Genomic DNA, 17,832 nt, shown 5'->3' with positions numbered 1-17,832 from the left:
GCCCTAGGTCCCAACCCAACATCCTGCCCCCGGCCTTTACCCCAATCTCCTGTCCTAGGTCACAACCTCCTTCTGCCCTAGGTCACATCCCATACCCCTGCACCCTAGTCCCTGCCCTAGGAGACAACATAAACCCCTGCACCCCAGGTCACAACCCCTTCCTGTCCTAGGTCATAGCTCAGACCCCTGCACCCCAGTCCAGTATCCCAGTTCACAACTACCTCTTTTACCCAAACTGCCTCTCAACCCCCACACTCCCTCCTGCACCCTAATCCCTTACCCCAAGCTTCCTTCTGCACCCATCCTCCATCTCAGATCCTGCACCTCCTCCATTAATATAATGGAAGAGTGCGATCCTTGATCACTTTCCAAAATCTTGGAGTGCCTCCCCCCATCAAAAATTATTGCCCACCCCTGAATTGGTATCCATAATATGCCTTCCACAACATAGTGAAGCTATGAGCTGTGGCACCAGTGGTTCATTAAATGAATGCATTCATCTTCACTTCACCCTGTAATGGATCTTTAACTTAAATAAATAGCTACTCTGATTTCCCAGTGGTTTAGAATAGAGGTGAATGAATAATATCTGAAAAAATTATACAAAAATGTCACAATCTTCAATCTTTAAACAAACCAAAATATTCACACACTTTACAATATTAGGTATGTGTGTACACACACACACACACACACTCACTCTCCATATAGTTTAATAAAGCATATATATTTTCCTATATTTGGCCCAGCTCTGGTTTATGAACAGATGCAGGAATAGCATAAATTCCTCTTCACTAATTATTTGTGTTTGTACCGCAGCAGTGTCTAGAAGATCTGCAGGGCTAAGCACTGTACACACATTAAAATAAAAAGAGTGTGACTGCCCCCCTGAGTTTACATTCTTAGCATAGGCCAACAGAATGGAGGACAGTGGAGTGATCAGACTAGGTTTGGTATAATGTGTTTTACTCATAATATGCCAATTCCCACGCCATCTATGGCAATATCAGCTATCCCTGGCCAACATTAATATTTCCATCAAGTTCACACAAAAATCATAGCTGAACTTTGATATATTATTAAATTAAGGGCCAGCTTTTTCTTGTGCATTTTTGGCAGATGCTATTTAAGACAATGCCAGCTCTATTTGTTCTATATCAAATAAAAAGAATGGAAATGTCATATGATTTTTCCAAAGAATAAACTGCTGTTCTCTGTAATATCTTTTGACTACTCAGAAGTACAGTACTATGGGAACCTAGGGAATGCCAACAATATCTGCGCTCTAGCAAATACAGAACTGCTGTCTCAGACAGTGGGCAATACTGGATCAGGTAAAGGCATAAAAGCTTTGTACATAAGACACCTCATCAGTTGTGCTGAATTAGACCATGAAAGGAAGTTTCTGGCTTCTGACCTTATCTGGCAATTGATGTACACTGTTCCACATTTATCCTGGCTAGTATAAGTGCAGGATCTTTACTTATTCATATAACAAATGTTCAGTCTTTCTTGGACTCTTGCTAATCTATTTGACTCGATTATAGTAATTCACAGCAGAAAAAGTGTTGTTTGTCTTTTGGGTAATTACTAATCATCCTCATATTCCAAATGGTCAAATCTAAGAACTAGATAATTCTGAAAGATAAGCAATTCATTTTGTAAAGATGCTACTGCACACAGCATGTATCTAGCTGGAGAGTATAAAGTAAATGATGTGTAGGATTGGGAAATTAGTACCATCATGCAATGGAGAATAAGCAATATTAACAATGGATGTGAACTTTAAGGTCATTTCATCCCCAACAGTGAAGGGTTCACTGGGGAATGGGCAATGCAAATTATTCAGTGAGTTTTCTTCTCTTTTGTTCTTTCTTTTTTTGAGTTTGTTTCAACTTATTCAGCAGGTTGAATCAAGCATAAGCTTTGGGGGGAGGGGGAGGAATAATTATATAATTACTTAAACTCAACATATGATTTCATTCTGGCTTTGGTTTCAGGGATGTTAGCTATTGAGTAATTGAATAGTCGTGTAACTGCATGAAATCTTTGTGGTTACACAACTAATCGATAGTCTGTGTGAGGGGTGGAGCCAGCAGCCAGTGCATTCCTGGCCCCACTCCTGGTGAGCTCATGCCATCCTGCACTGCTCCCTCTGTATCAGAGACAGGAGCACTGGGTGGCAGGGGGAAGTCAGTCCATGAAGGGAGCCAGTTTAAAAACCAGCTCCCTGCCACCCTGTGCTGCTAGCCCCCATAGAGGCAGCAGCGCAGGGTGACAGAAGCCGCAGTCCATGGGAGGACCAAGCTCCCCATGGAGAGGGGCTGTTTCATAGCAGCCTCCCCTCTCTGCTGCCTCCAACTGAGGCAGCAGCGTGGCGGAGGGGGAAGGAAACACTACAGACACAGTGCTGAGGGGCACCAACTCCTGCCTCTCCCACTTTTATACAGAGGTAGCGGGGGGAGGAGAATGTGAGTAGTCAACAAGATTAACCAATAAGTTTAGGTGTATTGGTTAATTGCTTAGTTGACTACTTGTTGACATCCCTAATTGGTTTCTTTTTTTTTCCTTAAAGAACACACTGTGAATGAATATAGTCAAAATCTGTGCATTATGTGTTGAGGTGGCTTGTTTCTTAAATTTGTGCTAGGAATTTTACTAAGGGGAACCATTCTAATTGTATACCCTGGATAGCAGCGTCTAAGTAGCATACCTGTTCAAGAATGAGACTTAGTAGCTGCAGAAGGAATCTCTACAAAGCCTTTATCTCAACATGCAACTGTACAGAAGAAATAATACAGACGCATCAAGAAATATAACATCCATCCAATCAGCCTAACTATATAAAAGCAGTGTTTTGATGTCTGTATCTGCTGGTGGTTATAACTTGGAAAGAATGCAATTGCCAGAGAAATATGTAGTATTGAAAAAAAAAAAAAGATGACAGGTTTCAAAGACCTAGGCTCAGGTTCATAAAAATCTTCATATTTGTTGTTGGAAAAGGAAATACATTTTGGATTTGAATTCAATGAACTTCTGTTTTCCAGAGTCAAACCACATCAAAATTCAGAACAAGTGGTCAACAAAGAGCCAGCATAAGAATGCCTGTTTGCATGTGTGAAAATATACAACTTAATATTATTGATAACGGACATGATGATTATGCAGAGTCAGGACTGTATATCCTTGTCCTTGTAGCTTAAGGTTCAAGGCATTCATATAACCAGTAATGTCGACAAAATAGTAAAACTTGAGCTATCAGTCACAGTCTGAAAGCTTGGGGTGTTTGACACCTGTCATATCAAAAAATGACTTAATCTCTTTAATGAAGGCAGCAAAACAAGACAAAACTTTGCCATGAGATAACCAGCGAACATTGCTGTGAATTATTAGGTTGGGGTATTTGGAATCTACGTCCTTGAGCAGTGACTGAAATTGACGGTGATTAAGGGCTTGGGCAAGAATCCAATTGACAATGTGAACAACCAGTCCCATTACATTTCTGAGTTCAGTCCCACAAGATTGCACACAAAGTGCCTTCTGATGCACAATGCAATGAAAGTTCAAAAGTGGGCAGTTCAGCTGGTCTGATAAAAGAGTAAGGAAGCCCCAGTATTGGGTGACCATACTAAGTGCACCATCCGTAAACACAAACACAAGATTATCCAACTGTATTTCTTTCTTGTTTACAAAATTCATCACAATTTTAAGAATGTCTTCACCCCATTTGATTTTTCATTGGTAATAGCTCAATCATTTCTTTGTGTACAGCATTTCCACAAATACATTGGCCCAGTATACCCAACTGATTAACATCACATATGTTGTTTGTTTTGGATGAGACAACCAAAAATAAGTGGCTGTACTCAAATTTTGCCTTTGTTCCTTGTCGAATTGATGGGCCATTTTCACAGCTCTTTTATGAATTGTTTCTGCTGATAATGGCATGTCTTGAAATTTCTGTAAGGTTTTGTCCTTGATGTGAAACTTGTCAGATACTTCATGACCAATTTTTAGCATGCATCTCTTCACGTAATCCCTGCCAGTGAAAGGCTTACCCCCACGCCAAGAATAATGCTATATGAGCCCGCAAAACCAGCAAAGTTTAAGATCCCACCTTTTTTGACTGTGCCAATAAGCTATTTTTCCCACTGTTCATTTTTCTCTGCAGCTCCTGGCAGGCTTTTTTTTTTTTTTTTTTTTTGCATGCCACCCTCAGGGTATTTTGTAGAAAATCCTGCATATTTTGTCATGAACTGCCATTCCAAATTTGATTTTTTTGTTTGAGGACCGTCTTGCACTACAAATGAGACAGTGTAGAGATAAAGATCTATCCACAAATGCATACAAGTCTATCTTCTCCTTTTGAAAATTTCAGTACTCAGCATTTCTTTCTCTTCGCCATTTTTGCTATTGGGGGCCAGAGAGTTCGCCATCACGTATGATGATTAAAAGATTTCTCAACTAATCAAATAAAAAGAGAATATGCACGACTCTCAAAGAGTGGAGAGCATGGATGGTTGTAAAAATGAACAGTTAAAGGTGAAATAGACAAAAAAGAGAGACCACCTTGACACATGTAATTATGCGTTTTTAAATTTCTGAATTAACTTTTCATTTTAATTTAAAAAGTTGTGTGTATTCTGGGAATGATAGAAGAGCCATAGTTGGTTCCATACTGAGCCATATTTGGCTCTAGAGCATGGCTACTCAACATGTGGCCTGTGGGTTTGTGGTTTGGGTTTGTGTGGGGCTCAACACATGGCCTGCAGGTGGGAACCAAAACAAAAAAGTAATCAATATAATAGTCTTCTATTGATATGCATTTTAGTAGTTAAATTTCTGGACTGTCATTGCTCACTAAAAGTGCTGTCACATAGGTGGAAATCAGGGGTAAATATTGCATTTTATTAATATCTGCAGAACTGACTTAAATGGGGCCTGTGTGTGTTGTATAGTCTTGCCTTAATCTTTGTTTTCATGCCCGTCAGTGTGAAAGAAGGTATCAGCATATATATTTGCATGTATATGGAGCCAAACTTAAGTTGCGGCCCTTGGCATGTGCTGAGGGTATCATTGTGACCCCCGGGGCTTCCAAAAGTTGAGAAGCCCTGCTCTAGAGCCATAGGTTGCAGACCCTAGTCCCAACACACAATGACTGGTAGGCACATTCATAGAATCATAGAATCATAGGACTGGAAGGGACCTCGAGAGGTCATCGAGTCCAGCCCCCCGCCCTCAAGGCAGGACCACGCTCCGTCTACACCATCCCTGAGAGATGTCTATCTAACCTGTTCTTAAATATCTCCAGAGAGGGAGATTCCACCACCTCCCTTGGCAATTTATTCCAACATTTGACCACCCTGACAGTTAGGAATTTTTTCCTAATGTCCAATCTAAACCTCCCCTGCTGCACTTTAAGCCCATTACTCCTTGTCCTGTCCTCAGAAACCAAGAGGAACAAATTTTCTCCTTCCTCCTTGTGACACGCTTTTAGATATTTGAAAACCGCTATCATGTCCCCCCTTAATCTTCTTTTTTCCAAACTAAACAAGCCCAGTTCATGAAGCCTGGCTTCATAGGTCATGTTCTCTAAACCTTTAATCATTCTTGTCGCTCTTCTCTGTACCCTTTCCAATTTCTCCACATCTTTCTTGAAATGTGGCGCCCAGAACTGGACACAGTACTCCAGCTGAGGCCTAACTAGTGCAGAGTAGAGCGGCAGAATGACTTCACGAGTTTTGCTTACAACACACCTGTTGATACAACCTAAAATCATATTTGCTTTTTTTGCAACAGCATCACACTGTTGACTCATATTCAACTTGTGGTCCACTATGACCCCTAGATCCCTTTCCGCCATGCTCCTTCCTAGACAGTCCCTTCCCATCTTGAATGTAGTAGTGTTGCACCAAGTAGTGTTGCACATTAGTAGTGTTGCACCAAGAGTTTTCCTGTACTTTCCTTCATCAGTCCCAAAGTAGGGCAGCATTCTTCAGGTAGGCTGGGAACCAATAATCAGACAGTTGTTTTTCATGAAACACACAGAAAAATCATGGACACATCTAGAGTAGTACAAATTCTCAAATTTACACCCTGTTCACTTGTTTCCTAGACAAATCTTTCAGGGAAAAAAAAGAGGTTCTACAGCACATGTGCTAGTGTGGTAGGGATTTGAAAGGCTTCTGAACCAAGGAGCAGAATCTGCCAAGCATTTTATTTTTTTAAAGTTTATTTTAGTCTTGACTCGCAAGACCAACATGCTCACTATCTAGATTTTCAGGAAGTCATAAAAGTAAATGGTCTATCTGCAAAAACTGGCCTAAAGTCTCATTTTAAAATATTTTACTTCTCACAAGATGTTTTTCTAGTTTCTATAACAATGAATTTTTTCCCCAGAGATTTGAATCATCTCCCTTTGTATAAATGATATGAAAAAACAATCATATTGCTTTCAGCTGCAAAGCTGTTGCCTTGTAGTCATCAGAGTTAGATCTTGTGTATTTCTCTACACAATTGTGGCATGACACAAGTTCATATGTTAAAATCTTTCTTCAGTATTCCATTTTACAAACCTCTCCCCTCTGATCCCACCTTGGACTACCAAAAGAAACTACACTGTCTCCTTAAAAGCCTCCCCACAGCTACTCGGGAACAAATCCTCACAGAATCACCTTCTGACCCCCGACCAGGATTGTTCTATCTACTTCCCAAGATCCATAAGCCTGGGCACCCCGGACGTCCCATCATCTCTGGTATTGGCACGCTCACTACTGGTCTATCCAGCTATGTAGACACTCTTCTCAAACCCTTCGTAACCAATACCCCCAGCTATCTCCGAGACACTACTGACTTCCTAAGGAAACTACAAAACATCGATAACCTCCCCAATAATACCATCCTTGCCACCATGGATGTAGAAGCTCTATATACCAACATCCCACATGAAGACGGATTACAAGCAATTAGAAACACTATCCCAGAGGACACTACTGCCAACCTGATAGCAGACCTATGTAACTTTGTTCTCACCCACAATTATTTCCAGTTTGAGAACAACTTATACCTCCAGATCAGCGGCACAGCCATGGGTACATGCATGGCCCCACAGTATGCCAACATCTTTATGGCTGACCTAGAACAACATTTCCTCAACTCCCGTCCCCTTTCACCCCTCCTCTACCTACGGTACATCGATGACATCTTTATGATCTGGACGCACGGCCAAGAAACACTGGAGATATTCCACAGAGATTTCAACAACCTACACCCCACCATCAACCTCAGCCTGGACCATTCTACACGAGAGATCCACTTCCTGGACACCACCGTACAAATAAACAATGGAAAATTAGACACCACTCTCTACAGAAAACCCACCGACTCATACAGTTACCTACATGCATCCAGCTCCTATCCAGAACACACCACACGATCCATCGTCTATAGCCAAGCCCTTCGATACAACCGCATCTGCTCTAATCCCAATGACAGAGACCAGAAGCTTCAGGATCTCTACCAAGCATTTATAAATCTCAACTACCCACCCAGAGAAATAAAAAAGCAAATTGAAAGAGCCAGACGAATACCTAGAAACCATCTACTTCAAGACAGACCGAAGAAAACCAACAATAGAACACCACTTGTCATCACCTACAACCCCCAACTTAAACCTGTCCAACACATTATCAATAAACTACAGCCTATATTGGAACAGGATACCATACTCAAAGAGGCTCTGGGAGACAGACCCATAGTCTCCTATAGACAACCACCTAACCTCAAGATGATTCTTACAAACCACCACAGGACATACCACACTAATACCAACCCTGGTACCTTCCCTTGCAACAAACCCCATTGCCAGCTTTGTCCACATATTCATTCTGCTGATACCATTATTGGACCTAACCAAGTGAGTTATAAGATCAAGAAAACATATTCCTGCGCATCCAGAAATATAATCTATGCTATCATGTGCCGAAAGTGTCCGTCTGCTATGTACATTGGACAAACATCTCAGACACTTCGCCAAAGGATTAATGCCCACAAAACAGATATCAGACAAGATCACAAAGAAAAAACAGTTTCTTGCCATTTTAACCAGAAAGGACACTCTCTCAATGACTTAATCACCTGCATTCTGCTACAAAGACCTTTTACATCTGCACTTGAAAGGGAATCCTCTGAACTGTCATTCATGTTAAAATTCGACACTTTCCAACAAGGACTTAACAAACATTTGAACTATCTCACCCATTACCAAGACAGTTTTCCCAATTATCACCTCTAATACCATTAACTCACAAACATCCCACTCTCCCTACCTCTAATATCAATTCACAGACACTTATCTTCCTTCCTCCCCCCCCCCCCCCGCATCCCCCTCCTGTTCTGCAATGTGATTTGTCCTTTTCATATTTGTTCATTTTTTTTAATTGTATCCTTTGGTATATATGGTTGTGACTATTTTCTTCCACTATTTGATCTGAGGAAGTGGGTCTGGCCCACGAAAGCTCATCATCTAATAAACCATCTTGTTAGTCTTTAAAGTGCTACATTGTCCTGCATTTTGCTTCAACTACCCCAGACTAACACGGCTACATTTCTATCACTATTCAGTATTCCGGGTTGGCATCACAACAGAGAAATAAAGCCAACATGTTGATGTTGAATCAGGGATCTATACAAATTGCCAGGATATATATACACTCCTCCAATTTCATATTTCTCTTTACAGGACAGTTTGCTTTTGTTTTCAATAACTATACTGCATCAATATCACATGAGCTGAAAACCATCAATCACATAAAAGAAGCAGCATGCCTGAGGCCATGAAACTCATCCCCCCAAAATATATAATTAATTATTAATACTTAGCTCTTTTGTAGCTTATTCACATCTTCAAAGTAGGGATGTAAAATCGTGTTTAATTGGTTAACCGGTTAAAAGTGATGTTTAACTTGATTGGGGCTGCTTCAGCCTGGTCAGAGCAGCCTCTGCCTGTGATGCATCTGAGCCCACCATGGACAAGGGCTGCTCCAGATGGTTGGGGCACGGGGGAGGCAGGGAGCTGCTTCAGCCCCCACCGCTTAACTGGTTAAATGTTCACTTCCTTACTACAAAGCACTATTAATAAAGATTTTTAAGTCTTCATAATATTGCTAAAAGGTGATCATAGAAGTATTATTATCCTCATTTTATACGGGCGCTTGCAGCCTCTTGGGCCGATGTATTTGGGAAGGGCTACAGTTTGTGGATCTACCTAGGGATGGATTCCCTGGCTACTTAACTCCCAAGTTAATAATGCATCCTGACCACACATACTGAGCTGGAGAAAGGCACTGCTGGTTTCTGTAGGTACACCTAAGCATCAGATTGGGACAAACAATAAGATATGCCCAGTTCAGTTTGTAGCCTTTACTTCAGGGCCCTGAGGGGAAGAGGAAATAGAAAATTACAATAGGGGCAGAGGAACATCAAATGAGAAAATAGTGGGAGAAATAGCTCAACATCATAGATGTCTATATACAAATGTAAGGACAGTTACAAAATAAACAGGAAGTTCGTGAAGTATTAGCCCCTAAGTTCAATTATATCAGACTTGGTGGGATAACTCATGACTGGAATATTGATATAGCGGGATATAATTTGCTCAGGAATGACAGACAAGGGAAAAGGTGCTCTATTATACATCAAGAATAGTCTTTCATTTGTACTAAAGTAAATGCCAATGCTGGCAGACTGGTGGAAATTTGGCCAATGGTGAGTGTGTAGAAGCCAGAGTTGTACATGCGCATGGATCTTAGTATGCATGCAACTCAAAACTGGTATTAGGTGCAGGCACAAGATGCTTGAAAAACTACTTGCTCCCCAATGGGAATGTCAGTGAACCATGCTGTAGAACTATACTAACATGAATTTGGCATCAAAGTTTAATATTAGTGCATTAACCGAAGAAAGATAATAAAAATCTTTGCTAAAGACTTGTTAGAAACAGCTGTGTTAAGACTAAATTCATGATATGAACTTCACCGGACAGAAAACAAACACAAAATCAATAGTAATGTTTTTCCTGCATATCATGGTTAGATATGATCTGTTGGCAGTATGAAAACTCAGTAGTATGGGAGTGACCAAATATTGCATAAGAATTCATGCCTTATGCTCATATTAAAAGAACTCAGTGAAATTCACAGAATCATAGAACACTAGAACTAGAAGGAACCTTGAGAGATCATCGAGTCCAGGCCCCTGCCCTCACACCAGGACCAAGCACCATCTAGTCCATCCTTGATAGATGTCTATCTAACCTGTTCTTAAATATCTCCAGAGATGGAGATTCCACAACCTTCCTAAGCAATTTATTCCAGTGTTTAACCACCCCGACAGTTAGGAAGTTTTTCCCAATGTCCAACCCTTGCTAGTGTTTAAGCCCATTGCTTCTTGTCCTATCAGACGCCAAGGAGAACAATTTTTCTCCATTCTCGTGACACCTTTTTAGATACTTGAAAACTGTTATGTTCCCTCTCAGTTTTCTCCTTTCCAAACTAAACAAGTCCAGTTCTTTCAGTCTTCCTTCATAGGTCATGTTCTCTAGACCTTTAATCATTCTTGTTGCTCTTCTCTGGACCTTCTCCAATTTCCCCACATCTTTTTTTAAATGAAATGTGGTGCCCAGAATTGGACACATTGCTCCAATTGAGGCCTAATCAGTAGAGTAGAATGGAAGTAGAATGGAAGAACGACTTGTCATGTCTTGCTCACAACACTCCTGTTAATGCACCCCAGAATCATGTTTGCTTTTTTTGGCAACAGTGTCACACTCTTGACTTATATTTAGCTTGCGGTCCACTATGACCCCTAGATCCCTTTCTGCAGTATTCCTTCCTAGATAGTCGCTTCCTATTCTGTATGTGAGAAACAGATTATTTTCTTCCCAAGTGGAGGACTTTACATTTGTCCCTAATAAACTTCATCCTATTTATCTCAGCTTATCTTCATCCTATTTACCATTTCTACAGTTTGTCCAGATCATTTTGAATTATGAACTTATCCTGCAAAGCAGTTGCAACCCCTTCCAGCTTGGTATCATCTGCAAACTTAATAAGTGTACTCTCTCTGTCATCATCTAAATTGTCGATGAAGGTATTGAACAGAACCGGTCCCAAAACACATCCCTGTGGAACCCCACTTGTTATGCCCTTTCAGCATGATTGTGAACCATTAAGAACTACTCTCTGAGAATGACTGTCCAGCCAGTTATGCACCTACCTTACAGTAGCCCCATCTATGTTGTATTTCCCTAGTTTATTGATAAGAAGATCATGTGAGACCATATCAAATGCCTTACTAAAGTCCAAGTAAACCATGTCCACAGCTTCTCTCTTATCCTGGCACAGAAGTTAAAATGACTGGTCTGTAGTTTCCTGGGTTGTTCTTATTTCCCTTTTTATAGATGGGCACTATATTTGCCCTTTTCCAGTCTTCTGGATTCTCTCCTGTCTTCCATGATTTTTCAAAGATGATAGCTAAAGGCTCAGAAACCTCCTCTATCAGCTTCTTGAGTATTCTAGGATGTATTTAATCAGGCCCTGGTGACTTGCGGACATCTAACTTTTCAAAGTGATTTTTACTTGTTGTTTTTTTTAATTTATTTTCTAAACCTACCCCATTCCTACTAGCATTTGCTATTTTAGGCATTCCTTCATCATCAGACCTCTTGGAGCAGACCGAAACAAAGACATCATTAAACACCTCTGCCATTTTCAAGTTTCCTGTTATTGTTTCTCCCTCTTCACTGAGCAATGGGCCTACCCTATCTTTGGTCTTCCTCTTGCTTCTAATATATATATATATATAACATGTCTTCTTGTTACCCTTTATGTCTCTGGCTAGTTTGAGCTCATTTTGTACCTTTGCCTTTCATTGACTATCTATCTCCTAGAAACGGAGTTAGATTCCAATAAATTGTACAGTTCAAAAAGCCTGCAGTGAATGAACTTTACAGAATTAAATCCATATTAAGGAAGTGAGGGGGAAAAAAGCAAGAGGGGATTTTTAAGTTGCATCTGCTTATTAGCCCTGTGTGACCCACTGTGTTGAGCTGTGACAGAGGATTCTTTATTATCAGGGTGACCCAAAGGTGTATTTTATCTGTTAATGCCAACTATGCAGATCACAAAATGTCATAATTAATGGCAAGTTCAGCTCATCAGTCCCATTATGCTTATGGCATTAAGAAAAAAAGAGAGAGCAAGATGCTGATTTTCTAATCCAAATTGCAGGTTTTGAATTTATTACACTTGACGTTCCCCTGATTGGATATTAACTAAAACACACTCCATTTGCTAGCTCTTATAAAAAATGCATATACCCCTTAATCAACTGAATAGCAGCAGTGACATATGTATTTCAGGACGGAAAACTCTGGTTAACATGGAAGATGGTCTACAGCAGGAGTGGGCAAATACCAGCCCGCGGTCTGGATCCAGATCCTCAGGGTTAGACCCTGACAGGCCACCTCCACTATATTTATCTGCGCCGCTGTCTATTTGCAGCGCCCATTGGTCACGATCACTGTTCCCGGCCAAAGAGAGCTGCAGGAGGTGTCCTGGTCCATGCTGCTTTCTGCAGCTCCCATTGGCTGGGAATGATGATCCCTGGCAAATGGGAACTGGAATTGCCCATATTTGTGGATACAGGTAAATATAGTCATGGTGTCCTGCCAGGGGCTAACCGCTGCTGTTTTATTGACCAGCGCTGGTCTACAGAGGTGTTAATGGGCCATTTCACTTTGAATGGTTCCTTGGAAAATGTCCTAATTACTTACACTAAACTATCTGTTTGGACCTTGAATTTAGTTGTTAAACTGAATGTCTTCCCCACACCTGAAGAAGAGCCCAGTGTAGCTAAAAAGCTTGTGTCTCTCACCAAAAGAAGTTGGTCCAATGAAAGATTTTACCTCCTATACACCTTGTCTCATGAAAGATGGTATGCTCTAATGAACAGGTTATTATGCACCTCCCAGCTCTGTTAAAACCAGATTGGTAGCCTATTATGAACTGATTAAATGTTCCACTTTTTAGCCGCACACAATTATATTTGCTCATTAACACTTAATATGTTTAATGCAGCTGAAGGAAAATACTGGGACAATAAAGTATCAATCATTCTAACTCCACAGAGACTTGGAAGTGACTTGTTTAATGATATCTTCCTGTAAAAGATAATGTATGTGTCGAGGGAGGCTGAAGTCCTAAATTGCTGTGAAGTATCTTAGTGGAATTCAATGTGCAGTTCAAAATGTTGTGTCACATCTATGTATTTATACTTCTCTATAAGAAAAACAGTTCTAAGATACTTTACGAACACTGCTGTCTATGTCTGAGAGCTATGCTCAGTGACAGGTTTACAACTGGAAATGTCAAAAAAAGAGAAACAAGATTTAACATATGGAGCAAATGCCTTTTTCCTTCTATATGACCTTTTTTAAGGATTATATTATGAAAGCTAGGTTTCAGCATGTTTGCCAACACTGATAAAAATCAAGACCACACTTTCTGTTGAATTTTTTTAGGAAGAGAAAATATCACACTAGGGATTTGAGATTTGGGCTTGAAATAAGGATGCTGGAGTACTGGTCCAAATTCATGTGAAGAACAGATTTTAGAAGATCTTGTCCATAAAAAAATACAAATGAAATCAAACAGATCCAAAAGCAAAACCAATGCGAAATTGCAACATATTGGTCTCTGTTCTCTTTTTCCCCCTTGGTAAGATTTTTTACATTAATTTTCTTTATTTGTATTGCAGCTATGCCTCTGAGCCCCGATCGCGAACCTAGGACCCCAGAGTGCTAGCTGCTGCTCTATCACAATGCAACAAGACCCTGCCCCAAAGAGATCCTGAAGAGTCATTTCTTTTGAAAAATGTGCGTGACTTCCTTTTGCTACCTTTGTTCTTTTCCCAACTCTCTATTTCTCAATATTACTTTGCAGGGTGGGATTTGAAGCGGAAGGGCGCTTATAGTTGGTCTATAATCAAGTCATCATACTTTCCTTTACTAAATAGGTGAGTTTTTCACATGCTTGCATGCTTGTGTCTGATTCTCTGCTTTGAAAGCCCATGAAGTAAAGGTCTGAAGTTTAGCATCTGTTACTTAGTATTTAAAATTGCTTCAGAGAATGATTCAGTACCAGAATGAATGCCCAGGAAGACCTTCCAGTTGCTCCCTTGGCAAAAACTCTGCACAGCAAATAGAATAGTTGTTACTGTTTTCATTTTTAGGGGACAATAACTAATAGCAGCATAAATCTAAGGATAAACAAAACAATTATACTCTCCCGCAGAGCAGTAAAAACAAACAAACAAGCCTAGCTATGGAAAAAAGTAAAAACAAAATAACATCAAGAAAATATCCTTATTTCCCCTCCCCAGTACACCAGTAGGGAGGTTAGGGCAGCACCAGGTCACTGTGGTTGGGTGGCAGCGGTGGCAAGTTTAAAATGGTCTCTCCTTGTTCCCTAAAACGTGAAGGCCTTTGGTGATCACAGTTCTGAGGAGAGTCAAGTTGATGTACCCTATCCCAATCATTTTACTCCCTAGAGGCTGCAATGAAGCAGCAGCACATTTGGAAGTAGTGATAACTGGTGGAAGAGAACTGCGGAGGGGGAAAGAGGAGTTGAAATAGCCTCCCTTTGGAAAAACCAGAAGTTAAGGACTGGAGCCTGAAGAGACTGGATTACTCAAGTGGCAGTTGCAGTCACAGGAAGTGAGGTGGCTAGCTGTGAACTTCATCTTTCTCAACAATAAGTCATGAAAAAGGTGCACATTGCTTTCTAAATCCAATACATGGCAAATAAACCTTTGGTCTTAGCCGATGCTCTGAAAGGAATGCACATCATGAAACAAATGTGTCACTCAAATGTTGCTCATACTCTTTCAAATCCATAACCAAGTACAGAAAGCTCTACTATAGAAGAAAATGGAGCGACATCCCTCTTGAAGAGCAATCAAGTTTTCACACATTTTATCCAATATTATTTTCCGAAGAATGGTAGGGATGTAAGCGACTAGTCAACTATCCAATAAGCATAAGCTTATCAGATAGTCAACTAGTCCCTTGACTAGTCACTTCCCTCCCCTTGTTGCCTCTATCAGAGGCAGCAGGGGTAGAGGAAGCAGGAGCCGTCACTGGGGGGAGCCGGCTTAAAAGCCGGTTCCCCCGAGGACGAGTTGGGAATCAGCTGATTCACCACTTGCGTTGTCCCAGCTGCTGCCCCTGTTTCTTAAATGTATGAAAAGTTTGCCACTCTTAATACATTTAAAAGGCTGGTATGCAGCGGGGGGAAGGAGGGAAGCAATGCGAGCTGGTAATCAGCTGTCTCAGCTCACGCCGGGTCCTCCCACTGTGCTTCTGGCTGTCACCTCTTAATACATTTAAAAGGCAAAGCCCCATTGGGGTTAGCTCAACTAGTTGATTAAACTAAATTTAACATCACTAAACAATAGTAGCAGAGACTATCAAACTATGACAATCAACCATACAGACTAAACTTTCCAGGTTTGATATGGGCCAAAAGTGAAATTAGAACTGGTTCAAAATAATGGATAAGTCATGCATATGAAGAAAGTTAACAACTGAAAATGTTTTTGTACATTAACAAAAGGAATGGATATATTTTTCACAAGCAACTATTTCAAGAATAATCTAAATAAATCATCTGACTTTCAGAAATTTTATTTTCTTTAAAATGTATTACAAGTCTAGGTGTTTAGGTCCTATATTAAAACTTGGTTGGTAAAGTTTTCCAAAGCACCTAATTACTTTAGAAGCCTCAATTCCATTGACTGCCAGTAGGTCATAGGGGCCAGATCCTGAAAGATATTTCGGTATCTATCGTCTACAAGAGGATCCCATGTCACTTAGGTAATTTTGAAAAATTTGCCTGTCATCTTTCTTACTACTTATATGTTCTTTAGTGAGTCCTACTGAGTAATATAAACCAAAAGTATGGATATAAATTGTTTGTTTTTATTCACAAAACTACTGAACCCAAAGGCGAAGATAACTTAATACTAGGCTCTTGGAAGATGGAGAGTTTGAATTAAAGCTCCTTGCCATATCTTGATGCTTAAAAGTAATTTTGTAATTATTTATTGCAACAAAAACATGTATTATGGAGTATAAAGCAGCAATGGGTATCCATGGCTAGTAAATGGCCACGAGTGGCCCTTCTTCATCTCAGTGGGCTGCAAGATTGAAATTGGTCGTGTGTAATAAACGTGATTCCAATACGATTAAATACATGGCATGCTGAATATTTCAAAACAACTTCCGACATCTCTTTTAACCATTCATATATTAATAGAACTCCCATCAACTTCAAATAATAAAAAATAAACATTTATACTTAGTTTACAGTATTAAATCCCTGCCTGGCTTCTTCCCTGCTTCCTCTCCCAAGCATGTCCTGCTGCCCCTTCCCTCTCCCTCCCAGCATTTCCGGAGTGCCATGAATTGGTTGATTCACATCCTACCCTTTCCCTCTCAGATATTGAATGCTGCAAATCAGATGATTTTCTGTGTTCAAGATCTGAGAGGGAAGGAGTCAGGGAGGTGGAGCAGGGACAAGTTGTGAATGAGCCAATTCACGGCTTTCTGGAAGTGCTGGGAGGTCAGGGTAAGTGCAGGACACACCAGTGCACAGGGAGAAGGAGAAGGGGGAAGGAGACAGAGATGCATGGGCTGCACATGAAACCCCAATGGGCCATACATTGCACCGTTCTGATATACAGAATAATATAAGATACAGAATGATAATAAAAATGTTTGTAGCTTTTTGTTCACACAACCAACAAGAAACATTTTAAAGTGAAATCAGCTTACCCTGGGTAGCAATGTAGTGATTTGGCCTATGATAACCCTAAAAAAAAAAAAAAGAAGGAAAAAATGTTTTGTCAATTTGCAGTATAATGCACCATCATGTCTTGATATGATTGGCATATCATAGGGTATGTCTACACTACCCTGCTAGTTCGAACTAGCGGGGTAATGTATGCATACCGAACGTGCAAATGAAGCCCGGGATTTGAATTTCCCGGGCTTCATTTGCATAAGCCGTCCGGCGCCATTTTTAAATGCCGGCTTGTTCGAACCCTGTGCCGCGCGGCTACACGCGGCACGGGCTAGATAGTTCGAACTAGCAAGCCATTCCGAACTATCTGTACGCCTCGTGGCACGGGGTTCGAACAAGCCGGCATTTAAAAATGGTGCCGGCCGGCTTATGCAAATGAAGCCCGGGAAATTCAAATCCCGGGCTTCATTTGCACGTTCGGTATGCATACATTACCCCGCTAGTTCAAACTAGCGGGGTAGTGTAGACATACCCATATAAAGTAGTGTATATAGCCCTACTGAATATCACAATAAAAGTTACACATTGAGGCAAATTCTAGTCTTTATAACGTGAGGAACTTTGTGGGGGTAGAAGCAGCACCTTTTAGTCTGGAAGGTCTCTAACATATTGATTCATGCAATACATGGGTAGAGGACAGACATAATATGGATGTTTCTTATTGGCTTTTTTGAAAAGGAGTCACATATGTTTAGGCTTTGTAGCATGTGCACTTGGTAGCCTGGCCACGTCCTGAAGCCCTTGAGCTGTGAAGTGCTGCTAAATACACTGCTAGTCTTGTGCTTAGCAGCTAAGAGAGCGCTAGAGTTATAATCAACATGGATGCTGTGTGTGCATGCGCTAGTGAAGGATGAGATTCCCTGTGCCTTGTGGTCTGTTCACAAATGATTTCTGAACAGAAGAAGGGCAAAGT

At 40.7% G+C, this 17,832-nt stretch overlaps 1 protein-coding gene across 10 annotated transcripts in view; it reads right to left on the bottom strand.

Annotated features, from left to right (window-relative positions):
* PTPRM (protein tyrosine phosphatase receptor type M) overlaps window positions 1–17,832 on the bottom strand; it is a 700,717-nt gene that overhangs the window by 54,480 nt on the left and 628,405 nt on the right. For all 10 annotated transcript variants that reach the window (XM_075920958.2, XM_075920953.2, XM_075920954.2 and 7 more), the window contains one exon: window positions 16,892–16,928. In XM_075920958.2, coding sequence (XP_075777073.1) covers window positions 16,892–16,928 — 37 coding nt within the window. The remainder of the gene's footprint in view (window positions 1–16,891; window positions 16,929–17,832) is intronic.

This window comes from Pelodiscus sinensis, chromosome 2 (genome assembly GCF_052426305.1).
Source record: "Pelodiscus sinensis isolate ZL-2025 chromosome 2, ASM5242630v1, whole genome shotgun sequence".
Taxonomy (NCBI): Eukaryota; Metazoa; Chordata; order Testudines; family Trionychidae; genus Pelodiscus; species Pelodiscus sinensis.
This window is presented reverse-complemented; position numbering and strand designations above follow the sequence as displayed.